We start from the raw sequence: 13,525 nt of genomic DNA, 5'->3' as shown, positions 1-13,525 counted from the left end.
TCTGTCGGTATGCCTCAGGCACAAGCTCATAGGCACGAAGAACAGTAGCTTTGACCACTTCATAATTCAAACTGTCCTCTAGAGGTAGCGCTGACAAAACCTCTTGGGCTTTACCAGTTAATTTACACTGAAGTAATAGACACCATACCTCTTTAGGCCATTTCAATGCTACGGCTATACGCTCAAATACACAAAAATAGGAGTAAACCTCTGACTCTCTGAACAAAGGTACTAAGGCAATCTGCCTACTAATGTCAAACGTGTTTGAGGACACAGCAGGTGAGGACGGCTCACAAACAGGCACAGTAGGAACGAAGGCTAGCCTTGCTGTCTCTGCCTCCAGTTCCATCTGGCACATTTTGAACTCCAACTGCCTTTTTTCTCTGTCTGCCTCAATTTTACACATTTCCAAATGCCGTTGTTCTCGTTCTTTTTCTGCCTCAACTTTACACATCTCCAACTGGAGAGTCTCTCGCCTAATTTGGGCTCTCTTCCACCTCCAGTTGGAACTGTGCTAAACGGACCTCCCTCCTGGAATCACCATTTGACAGTGGGGAGAGTGGATCAAAATGGGATAATGTGGCTGGTGTTTTAGCCTCTCCCTCATTATCAGACACCAATGGGCTTACAGGAGCAGCAACATCCCCTACAGGGGTAGTAGACTCAGGCAGCGGTTACACAAGCACCTGCTCTTCCAACAATACATTTAATACTAGCTGTTTAACCTCCGCCTTAACTAAACTCTGCGGAATCGATACTGAATAATGGTCAGCCAAGGTCATTAAATCAACTCTACTCGCTGTATGCCCATGGGAGACTTGTCTTGGTTTCCCCCTTTTCCCGCCAGCAACAAACAAACACCATAACCAAAAACAATACTCACAGGTGATGACAAAGTGCTATGGAGGTGCTCAAACAAAAGAGAGGTTAAGACACAAAGCGAGAGTGAAACACAGAGACCTACAGACATGGCATTTACAGAGAGATTGAGCTCCAGAGCAAACAAATGATGGGGTTTTTAAACCATGGGGAAGGAACTGTGATAGGGTAGGAAATAGGAGGAGGTGTGTCTTCTGATTGATGATTGATTGGGGAGTGATGATTTTCACCTGTGAGGGGAGAAGGAGAGAAAAGAAACACACACACAGGATACACACACACAGAATAACTGTATCCGTAACAACTACGTAAACCTAATGTCAAGTTAAAGTGTACTATTAGCTAGTGTACTATTAGCTAGTGTACTAAAGTGTACTATTAACTATTAGCTAGCTAACACTAGCTCTCCACTTTCTGGAGGACCGAGTTTTGAAATCAGTGGAATTCTAGTCTCCGGATTACATCTTCAAAGTAATGGCAACCAAATCATCAGGAGACGCGTCCAACCGTGATGTATAAGGGTAAGAGATTCTAACTAGCTATATTTTCAAATATTACACGTTTCTAAATTTGACATAAAGTCTTTTCATTTGCTACCGGGATCGATATGATAACAGCCAGTGAAAAAGCCAACAGCCTATTAAAATTCAAACAACAGAAATCTCATAATTAAAATTCCTCAAACATCCAAGTATTTTACACCATTTTAAAGATAAAATTGTTGTTAATCCCACCACAGTGTCCGATTTCAAAAAGGCCTTACGACGAAATCGATTATACTATATACTACTCTCTTTCTACTATTGTCACTGTACCTTGACACAGCTCTCTCTCCACAGAGTGTCCATCCTGACCCTAACTGGGACACACACACCACTGAAAATGAGGACCAGACACTCTGGCAGTAGGTATGTTATAACATATTCATTAATGTGTTTATTTTGTATATAATATTTGTGTTTGTTTGTGTGAGTGAGAGAGACAGAGAGATGGACACAGAAAGTAGAAGTGAGAGAGAATGCTATAGAGCAGTGTGTAAAGTGTTCATACTGTGTTTCCTTTGTCACTCTGAGTGTGAAAATCCCCCACAGTGACACGTTCACATCTCTTCAGAGAGACGCTCAGCACTCCGTATATCAGACCATCCAGGGGAGAAAACCACCACAGAACCTGGACTGATAGAACCACCACAGAACCTGGACTGATAGAACCACCACAGAACCTGGAGGGAAGAGAACCACCACAGAACCTGGAGGGAAGAGAACCATCACAGAACATGGACTGAAGAGAATCACCACAGAACATGGACTGAAGAGAACCACTACAGAACATGGACTGAAAAGAACCACCACAGAACATGGACTGAAGAGAACCACCACAGAACATGGACTGAAGAGAACCACCACAGAACATGGACTAAAGAGCTATGGCCCCAAACCAAAGCTAGTCCTTACACTCTATTCTCTTGCTAATATATTGTTATAATATCTTGAAGGTTCAACCAAATTACAAAATGACACATTGGTTTCTCTTCCCTTTTAGCAGTCTATGAACATGGTGTGACATCAGTCCATGGTTTGGTTTAGTTTCCCCTGACACTGTTTCCACTTGCTAACGTTTTAGCATTCGTGGCACAAATCCCATTCGTCATGTGACTGTTAAGAGGCATTTCTCGCCCATCATTTCAAAATCAATCAAAAGTTTTTTTTAAATGCGTTGTGAAGGTCAACAAAGTCACTTCCAGATGATTTGAACATGATGAGAGAATGTTAATATGTGAAATCTTAATATCAGTCCCGTGACTTGAATGGGATTTTTGTAAATGTGGGAGTGTTCGACATTGTAGCTGACTTTATAGGCAAGTCGAGATCTACAAATCACCTTGCATGATGAATAACTACTCAATATTATTTATAGATCATTCAGTCAGTCACAATTTACCCATGATACATCAGTTTTGATGTTCTCGAACACTGTCTGTGTGACTGCTGAAGGAAGCCTTCTCTGCATAAGCTTCTTGGTCCCTGACATAGAGTTGGATAGAAGGTACATCTTGGCATCTTTGTCATGATGTCTTCTGTGACAGAATGAGCAGCACCATTGAGGGCTATTTCCATATTAAAGTAGTTTATATCTTCAACTTCCATAAGTTTAATAACAGTCGGTATACCAACTGAAATGGGGTATTCAATGGCTTAGCCGTGCTAAAACAGGCTTTGAAGCAAGTACGCCCTCTACTCAACTCTATTGTCCCTGACTGCTTCAATGTTGTGTCAACCACAGACTGCAAACCTCACACTCAGTGTGTATTTACATAGACTTCCAGTAAGTTAACTTACAACACATCTCCCCTTCACTCTGTAAGTCTGCTTGACTATATCTTAAAATATGTTTATTTTATCATGTGTTTGTGTCCATGAACTTCTGTATCCTGTTATGTGCATGACGATGCTGTTGTAATGTATGTTTAGTTTTTCTGTTATTTACAGTATACTCTGTAGATGTATTTATGCGTAGTAATCTGAAACAGTATTGTACATGGGGTTACACATATATTTTTGCATGGTATCTTAAGGACTCTCAAAGCAAGAGATTGTTGTGGAGACTTGTTTGAAAATGACCTAAAGTAAGACTGAGAGTAACAGTGGTTAGGTGGATGCTTCGTAAGAGCTTTAGGAGTAGTATTAACATGAGACACAGTGATGGTGGTTTGTGTTTAGGAGTAGTTTTAACATGAGACACAGTGATGGTGGGTTGTGTTTAGGAGTAGTATTAACATGAGACACAGTGATGGTGGGTTGTGTTTAGGAGTAGTATTAACATGAGACACAGTGATGGTGGGTTGTGTTTAGGAGTAGTATTAACATGAGACACAGTGATGGTGGGTTGTGTTTAGGAGTAGTATTAACATGAGACACAGTGATGGTGGGTTGTGTTTAGGAGTAGTATAAACCTAAGACACAGTGATGGTGGGTTGTGTGTAGGAGTAGTATTAACATGAGACACAGTGATGGTGGGTTGTGTTTAGGAGTAGTATTAACATGAGACAGTGATGGTGGGTTGTGTTTAGGAGTAGTATTAACATGAGACACAGTGATGGTGGGTTGTGTTTAGGAGTAGTATTAACATGAGACACAGTGATGGTGGGTTGTGTTTAGGAGTAGTATTAACATGAGACACAGTGATGGTGGGTTGTGTTTAGGAGTAGTATTAACATGAGACACAGTGATGGTGGGTTGTGTTTAGGAGTAGTATAAACCTAAGACACAGTGATGGTGGGTTGTGTGTAGGAGTAGTATTAACATGAGACACAGTGATGGTGGGTTGTGTTTAGGAGTAGTCTAAACATGAGACAGTGACGGTGGGTTGTGTTTAGGAGTAGTGTTAACATGAGACACAGTGATGGTGGGTTGTGTTTAGGAGTAGTATTAACATGAGACACAGTGATGGTGGGTTGTGTTTAGGAGTAGTATAAACCTAAGACACAGTGATGGTGGGTTGTGTTTAGGAGTAGTATTAACATGAGACACAGTGATGGTGGGTTGTGTTTAGGAGTAGTATAAACCTAAGACACAGTGATGGTGGGTTGTGTTTAGGAGTAGTATTAACATGAGACACAGTGATGGTGGGTTGTGTTTAGGAGTAGTATTAACATGAGACACAGTGATGGTGGGTTGTGTTTAGGAGTAGTATTAACATGAGACACAGTGATGGTGGGTTGTGTTTAGGAGTAGTATTAACATGAGACACAGTGATGGTGGGTTGTGTTTAGGAGTAGTATAAACCTAAGACACAGTGATGGTGGGTTGTGTGTAGGAGTAGTATTAACATGAGACACAGTGATGGTGGGTTGTGTTTAGGAGTAGTATTAACATGAGACACAGTGATGGTGGGTTGTGTTTAGGAGTAGTATTAACATGAGACACAGTGATGGTGGGTTGTGTTTAGGAGTAGTATTAACATGAGACACAGTGATGGTGGGTTGTGTTTAGGAGTAGTATAAACCTAAGACACAGTGATGGTGGGTTGTGTGTAGGAGTAGTATTAACATGAGACACAGTGATGGTGGGTTGTGTTTAGGAGTAGTTTAAACATGAGACAGTGACGGTGGGTTGTGTTTAGGAGTAGTATAAACCAAAGACACGGTGATGGTGGGTTGTGTTTAGTATGAAGTATTTTGTTGGTTTAAATGCACACACTCAGTATCACTTCCCTGTTCTCCTTTCCTGTCTGTCCCGAGTCATATCAGAAATCTGTATATACACATTAGACTTTACAGAACATGTTCCTCTGTAGCTCAGTTGGTAGAACATGGCACCTGCAACGTTATGGGTTTGGTTCCCAGGACCACCCATAGGTGCTCTAGTCTAGAACACTGAACCTTCAGTACCACTTTGATGCAGCTGATGAGGAGTGATGGTCATGGGTGTTTAAATGGAATGGGTTCTAATTGAATAACATCAATGAACTTTGACCTGTATATTCAGAACTCAGAAGGGCAAGGTAGGTCATTAAAATGATAATGTTATAAATAGTATAGTCAACACATTGTTTACATGGTTCTGTCTGTAGTATAAAAGACCACAGTGAAAACTGACACATTTTTTAAATAAAATAAATATATGCCCAGACTTGTCTTTTACATCATTTCTGTTCTATTACAGTAACAGCCCTTTTCTGGTGTGTTGGTCTGGTTGCCATGTTAATGTCTTTACTAAACAGGAAGGACAGTTCTGCATCCACTACTTGTGTTCTGACTGCTTTTATAAGGTTTCAACACTTACTTCTTGTTTTCACTCACTACCAGACAGTTGACTCACTGTACAAGACCTCTCCTCTTCACTTCACTCTGGAAATACTCTTGACAATATCTTGAAATATAGTTTTGGGTTATTTGTTTTTAGTCATAAGTCAAATACTTGAGGGTAATGTATAATTTGTGTGTGTGTGTGTGTGTGTGTGTGTGTGTGTGTGTGAGAGAGAGTGAAAGTCACTGGCTGTTTAGCCTCACAGCTTGAGGATAGGTGCTGTCATTGAACCTGGTGGTCAGTCTTTAGTCACTGGCTGTTTAGCCTCACAGCTTGGGGATAGGTGCTGTCATTGAACATGGTGGTCATTCTTTAGTTACTGGCTGTTTAGCCTCACAGCTTGAGGATAGGTGCTGTCATTGAACCTGGTGGTCATTCTTTAGTCACTGGCTGTTTATCCTCACAGCTTGGGGATAGGTGCTGTCATTGAACCTGGTGGTCATTCTTTAGTCACTGGCTGTTTATCCTCACAGCTTGGGGATAGGTGCTGTCATTGAACCTGGTGGTCAGTCTTTAGGCTGCTGTACAGCTTGATGGACTGTAGAGGATTGAACATTTATCCTCCTATATTTGGGGTTCTGAGAATAAAACAGCTTCAGAACAATCAATGTAGAAATATGTGTTTACAGTAATACAGACCTGTTTAAAAAGTGATTGTTGTTGTTGTTGTTTACAATGATGATGATGACTCCTGTATATATTAGTAACTCCTGTAATATTTATTTTTGCATCATGTCAGTTTAAGTAGACAGACATAGACAGACATGCAACACATCACACACATTACATACATAGTGCAATAGACTTACAGACAGACAGTATTCACATAGACAACCATATAGCACAATACAACACAACACAATATGAGCCTGGTTCATTTTCAGTAATGAGGCCCTGGACCCCATTTACAGTTTATACTTCAATGTATCAGGTGGAGTTATTCACCAGCTATAGAGTGAGTTGTTGTTTATGTTTCTAAGACTGCAGGGTGGGAGATGCAACAATGGTCTTGAGAACAGCAGGAAGTGTGTTGGTGGTCTTTCTCTGGTCTGTGACAGGTATGGTCTCATTCATAACTTATATGTTGGTCAATCTACAGACATTTGTATTACATTTGCTTGTGTTCTGTTAGGCATCTCCACTTCACTTTAAATAGTTATGTTTCACACCTCACTGAGTGATGATTATCTGTGGTTTCCAATATGGCAACAAAGTGTGGACAAACCCTAAACAGTGTGAGTGTGAGCCAAATACCTTGTTCTAATTCTGATACCATTGTGATGTCTAACTGTGTTTCAGTGGTACTGGGTCAGGATGGCTGGAGTGTTACATACACCACTCAGAGTATCTGTACCTTGAAGGGGTCAACAGTGGATCTGTTCTGCTCTTACACATATCCCAGTGGTCATAAAGTCACAACAACCTTCTGGTTCACTAAAATGGAGGCTGGTATAGAACCTGAAGATCTAGGTCAGGACCCAGAGTATGCAGGTCATCTGGAGTATCATGGAGATAAGAAGAAAGAATGTACCCTGAAAATCACAGACTTGAGAGAGAGAGACTCAGCTACGTACAAGTTCAGATTACTAACAGATCAGGAAGGAGGGAAATATTCTGGAAGTCCTGGAGTCACTCTGTCTGTCACAGGTACAGTTACATTCAATATAGTTAAACTGTTGAATTTAATTTAGTTCAGGATAAATGTCTTGGTTTGTAGTTATCTCTGTATAACATAGGATTTCCTCCATCTTTGTATTAGAGTGACACGTCAGTGATAAAGGGATTTACAGTGATATTGTTTTTTCTCCAGGTCTTCAGGTGAAGGTGACTGGAGGACATCAGGACAAGACACTGACCTGTAGCACCACCTGTACTCTGACTGACAACCCCACCTACATCTGGTACAAGAACGGACAACATCTAGATGAGAGCACCTCCCCCAAGTACAAATACTCAGTCTCCAATGACTATGATGCCAGTTATTCCTGTGCTGTAAAAGGCCACGAGGACCTCCACTCTCCTGCAGTGTGTGAGTGTTCATTTAATACATTATACTGTGTGTTGGTTTCACTATGAGAACTTGAGAACTTTGAGCATTTCTAGAAAGAACTGAGAACACAATCCAATTGACCTCTTGTTATGTCACTGTGTTTCAGGTGTTTGGGGTCAGAGCTGCAACAGAGTGACTTACACCAAGAGGAGAATCTGTGTCTTGAAGGGGTCAACAGTGGACATATCCTGTACTTGTGTTGGTTATTATTCCACAACATCATCATTCTGGTTTAGAAGTGATAAGTCGACCCCTGAAGACCTAACCACAGACCCAGGGTATGCAGGTCGTGTGAAGTACCCTGACAAAGAGACAAGGAGAAACGAAGGTCCCTCCATCCTGAGAATCACAGATCTGAGAGAGGAGGACTCAGCTGAGTATCGCTTCACTTTTAAAACAAACAACTTTGAATGGGGTCATAGTTTCCCAGGAACAACTCTGTCTGTCACAGGTAATACTACACTGTATGATACAACTGTAAATCATACTGAATTACAGGAGAAAATATATGAACCATCCTGTTAACACAGAGGTGTATGTGGTTTTATACATATTGTTTCAGGTCTGCAGGTGAAGGTGACTCCTGCTGCAGAGGGACAGAAGACACTGACCTGTATCACCACCTGTACTCTGACTGACAACCCCACCTACATCTGGTACAAGAACGGACAACATCTAGATGAGAGCACCTCCCCCAAGTACAAATACTCAGTCTCCAATGACTATGAAGACAGTTACTCCTGTGCTGTAAAAGGCCATGAGGATCTCCACTCTCCTGCAGTTTGTGAGTGTTTATTTATTAAGGGACAGATTGACATTTACTGTGGGTCGGGACAGGACTGGTCTTCAAAGTTTAAAATATTTTCACATGACCCTCCCCTTGTACTGTAAAATAAATTGAACACCCTCCCCCTCATAGAATTAACTCAAAATCATGTTTACGAACACAAATAAGAATAACTGTAGCGACCTGCATTTATAAACGTGAATACCGACTGATCGATGCCACGCAGGGCTACGGGCCAGAAGGTTGAGGGTTCCCGACCACCACAGACAAGCTCACCCTGCCTGTTCTATTACACTGCGATCATATACAAAATATATGCAACACATTTTCCACCAACAGGTTTCTGTTCCAATGCAGCACACAACCAATAAACAAAGCATACTGACTTCAGGCACTTCAATGTCATGGTTTGTGTTTTCAACACCACAATAAATAGACAATGTAAATCTGGACAAACAGAGAACACATCCCTCCTTACCTTGTAGTCTTACCCAGTATTGAAGGCTTGACAAACAGAGAATACATCCCTCCTTACCTTGTAGTCTTACCCAGTATTGAAGGCTTGACAAACAGAGAACACATCCCTCCCTACCTTGTAGTCTTACCCAGTATTGAAGGCTTGACAAATACTCTGACTGACAACCCCACCTACATCTGGTACAAGAACGGACAACGTCTAGATGAGCCCACTTCCCAACAATACTCTAGTAATATCCTAGTAGTGTTGGGTCATTCTGCGGACAGTTACTCCTGTGCTGTAGAACACCATGAGGACCTCCACTCTCCTGCAGTGTGTAAGTATGAATTAAACTACTATTCTACTTAGAAAGCATCAAAAACTTTACATCAATGAGAAGAGTATTACTGCTTTATCTCTACATATTCATCATTACATAGAAATGACAGACAACGTCATAGATATGCATGTCTATAGTGACAATGTTCAGTACCTCAGACACTTGAAGAATAGTTTAGTAGAGACACTCAAGTCCTAAAGTGTATTATTATTGTTCATGTTTTGTGTAAGTGATAGTTTTAGATAAGTGAGTGATAGTTTTAGTGAGTGATAGTTTTAGATAAGTGAGTGATAGTTTTAGTGAGTGATAGTTTTAGATAAGTGAGTGATAGTTTTAGTAAGTGAGAGTTTTAGATAAGTGAGTGATAGTTTTAGTAAGTGATAGTTTTAGATAAGTAAGTGATAGTTTTAGTAAGTGATAGTCTTAGATAAGTGAGTGATAGTTTTAGTGAGTGATAGTTTTAGATAAGTGAGTGATAGTTTTAGTAAGTGAGAGTTTTAGATAAGTGAGTGATAGTTTTAGTAAGTGATAGTTTTAGATAGTTCTCTGACTTTAGATATGATTTATTTTTGACATGACGTCATTTGAGGTAATATACTACAGTCCTGACCCTCTGACATATTCTCCTTTACTAGATGCTCCAAGGAACACCTCAGTGTCAGTCAGTCCCTCTGGTGAAATAGTGGAGGGCAGTTCAGTGACTCTGACCTGCAGCAGTGATGCCAACCCACCTGTGCAGAGTTACACCTGGTACAAGAAGAACGTAACCTCACCAAAAGCATCAGGACAGAGTTACAGCATCATTAACATCAGCTCTGAGGACAGAGGAGAATATTACTGTGAGGCCCAGAATGGAAGAGGATCTATGAACTCTACAGCTCTGATGATCATTGTAGCAGGTAAAGTTTCATCTTCAATACTTCAATACAAAATGATGTTCAATAAGAAATGATGTTTCAAGGTATCTTCTTCTAGTTTGCCTCATTACACATTGGTTTATAACTATACATAGGCTTCTATATACAAGTATTACATTAATGTCCTGTATTGCTGTATATTCGTTTTCACTTCATAATAACATGTACTCATATCATCCATTTTTTATTTTAGGGAAACAGACCTCAGTTCTGACTGCAGCTGTAGGAATCATAGTGGTTGTTCTGGTTCTCATCCTCTGTCTCTCTGGACTCATGTGTTTCAGGTGAGTAAAGAAGGAAAACTGATATTTGTATTATTCCTTCACCTTAACACTCTGATTTGTTACAAACTTAATTCATTCATAAATGTATTTATTTGCCCAACGCCCTTAACTGCTAAACTGTATTAGTAACATATCAACTTCCACTAGAGGTCAGTAGAGAGCAGAACTCACTCTGTCCCTCTTTACAGGAGTTTCACAGGAGGAAGTGATGCGTCAACAGACACACAGGTGATTATATCAGTTATTAGTTACACCATGGCACCCCCCCCCCCCCCCCTGTGTAGTGTTAGGGCAAAAAACAAAACGTGCACCCAGAGGGAGCCCCAGCTCCGAGTTTGGGAAACCCTGAGTTACAACTAATTTACTGTTTCACTACAGTCTCTTTGATACTATTTTCATTGTTTTCTCTCTCTCTCTCTCTCTCTCTCTCTCTCGCACTCTCTCTCTCTCTCTCTCTCTTTCTCTCTCTCTCTTTCTCTCTCTCTCTCTCTCTCTCTCTCTCTCTCTCTCTCTCTCTCTCTCTCTCTCTCCCTCTCCACAGAGTGTCCGTCCTGACTGTAACAGTGACACGTACACAGGTCTGAACATGAGGACCATGTCCCCTGACTACGACACTCTGGCAGTAAGTCTCTTATAATACATTTGGATTGTTTGTGTTTTATACAGTACTTTAATGTGTTTATAGAAAATGATGGAAAGACTGTTTCAAAGAACACATGCATTTCCTCTCTCTCTCCCTCTCCTACTCTCCCTATATCTTTCCCTCTCAATATATATCTTTCCCTCTCTCTTTCTCACTCTCTCTCTCTCTTTCTGTCCACAGAATGTCCATGCTGACCCTAACAGTGACCCCAACAGTGACATGTACACACCTCTGAACATGAAGACCATATCACCAGAGTATGACACCCTGGCAGTAAGTGTGTGTGTGTGTCCATAAACATTTTAGTGGGAGTGTAAATTGCTAATTCAGTATCTTCTTTCAGAATGTGAGGGGACCCTCCCACTGAAGAGAACCACCACAGAACCTGCACTGAAGAGAACCACCACAGAACCTGGACTGAAGGAAAGTACCTCAGAACATCAACTGAAGAGAACCACCACAGATCCTTTACTGAAAAGAACCACCACAGAACCTGGACTGAAGAGAATCACCACAGAAGCTGGACTGAAGAGATTCACCACAGAAGCTGGACTAAAGAGCTACGGTTCCAATCCAAAGCCAGGCCTCACACCTCTATTCTCTTGCAACCATATCTAGATGGTTTTCCAGACCATGAACTTTAGCTTTGAGTAAATGGTGGAATATATTTGTAATGTTCTTATTATGCTGATAAATGGGATGGGTTATGCTGCTGCTTTTTTTCAATGGGATTTTCCCATTTCCATATTTTTTCTTGTGTCCCAATCTGTTTCCTATCTGTAGTTTAAGATTACATTTCTGATCTGTTCCTATGGGGTTTTGCCATATACAGATGTTTTATAACATCAATAGTACTACTTTCCTCAGTAACTAATGTGGATAATATTGATAACAGCTTTCTATTATTTTTGTAGCTTTTGGGCCAAGTTTCTCCTGATGTGTTTAATGATTTACTTTGTATTGCTGTCAGACATTATTACTTATTTGTATGTTTTATATTACGTAATCCTATATTGTTTTCTTTCATAAAAAAAAATGTAATCAGTACATTACATACATTTAAGCATTTGCAGTTTTTTACATGTTATATTAATTATAATTCTATATTAAAATTGTATATTAAAAACATGTGTCTGTCTGTCTGTCTCTCTGTCTGTCTCTCTGTCGGTCTCCCCGCCATAGTATAGACAGGCTGCACTACCAGACCCCACCACAAGGGGCACAGTATATACAGACTGCAGTACCAGACCCCACCACAGGGGCATAGTATATAAATCCAAATCAAATCAAATCAAATTTTATTTGTCACATACACATGGTTAGCAGATGTTAATGCGAGTGTAGCGAAATGCTTGTGCTTCTAGTTCCGACAATGCAGTAATAACAAACAAGTAATCTAACTAACAATTCCAAAAAAACTACTGTCTTATACACAGTGTAAGGGGATAAGGAATATGTACATAAGGATATATGAATGAGTGATGGTACAAAGCAGCATAGGCAAGATACAGTAGATGATAGAGTACAGTATAACATATGAGATGAGTATGTAAACAAAGTGGCATAGTTAAAGTGGCTAGTGATACATGTATTACATAAGGATGCAGTCGATGATATAGAGTACAGTATATACATATGCATATGAGATGAATAATGTAGGGTAAGTAACATTATATAAGGTAGCATTGTTTAAAGTGGCTAGTGATATATTTACATAATTTCCCATCAATTCCCATTATTAAAGTGGCTGGAGTTGAGTCAGTGTCATTAACAGTGTGTTGGCAGCAGCCACTCAATGTTAGTGGTGGCTGTTTAACAGTCTGATGGCCTTGAGATAGAAGCTGTTTTTCAGTCTCTCGGTCCCAGCTTTGATGCACCTGTACTGACCTCGCCTTCTGGATGACAGCGGGGTGAACAGGCAGTGGCTCGGGTGGTTGATGTCCTTGATGATCTTTATGGCCTTCCTGTAGCATCGGGTGGTGTAGGTGTCCTGGAGGGCAGGTAGTTTGCCCCCGGTGATGCGTTGTGCAGACCTCACTACCCTCTGGATAGCCTTACGGTTGAGGGCGGTGCAGTTGCCATACCAGGCGGTGATACACCCCGCCAGGATGCTCTCGATTGTGCATTTGTAGAAGTTTGTGAGTGCTTTTGGTGACAAGCCGAATTTCTTCAGCCTCCTGAGGTTGAAGAGGCGCTGCTGCGCCTTCTTCACGATGCTGTCTGTGTGAGTGGACCAATTCAGTTTGTCTGTGATGTGTATGCCAAGGAACTTAAAACTTGCTACCCTCTCCACTACTGTTCCATTGATGTGGATAGGGGGGTGTTCCCTCTGCTGTTTCCTGAAGTCCACAATCATCTCC

The 13,525-nt window shown here is 40.8% G+C and overlaps 1 protein-coding gene across 4 annotated transcripts in view; it reads left to right on the top strand.

Annotated features, from left to right (window-relative positions):
* The first annotated feature begins 4,866 nt into the window (after window positions 1–4,866).
* Window positions 4,867–13,525, top strand: part of LOC109878263 (B-cell receptor CD22-like) — a 108,299-nt gene continuing 99,640 nt past the window's right edge. For 3 of the 4 annotated variants that reach the window (XR_004206569.1, XM_031811539.1, XM_031811540.1), the window contains exons 1-6: window positions 4,867–5,804; window positions 6,668–6,745; window positions 6,987–7,334; window positions 7,498–7,716; window positions 7,844–8,188; window positions 8,300–8,521. Coding sequence is in view for 3 of the 4 variants with exons in the window: in XM_031811539.1 (XP_031667399.1) it covers window positions 6,691–6,745; window positions 6,987–7,334; window positions 7,498–7,716; window positions 7,844–8,188; window positions 8,300–8,521 (1,189 nt within the window). In the remaining variant the exon portion in view is untranslated. The remainder of the gene's footprint in view (window positions 5,805–6,667; window positions 6,746–6,986; window positions 7,335–7,497; window positions 7,717–7,843; window positions 8,189–8,299; window positions 8,522–13,525) is intronic. The other variant, XM_031811541.1, reaches the window with a different exon arrangement.

Source organism: Oncorhynchus kisutch, unplaced genomic scaffold, assembly GCF_002021735.2.
Source record: "Oncorhynchus kisutch isolate 150728-3 unplaced genomic scaffold, Okis_V2 Okis01b-Okis20b_hom, whole genome shotgun sequence".
Classification (NCBI taxonomy): domain Eukaryota; kingdom Metazoa; phylum Chordata; class Actinopteri; order Salmoniformes; family Salmonidae; genus Oncorhynchus; species Oncorhynchus kisutch.
The sequence above is the reverse complement of the archived record's forward strand: the minus strand, read 5'-3'. Positions and strand labels throughout refer to the sequence as shown.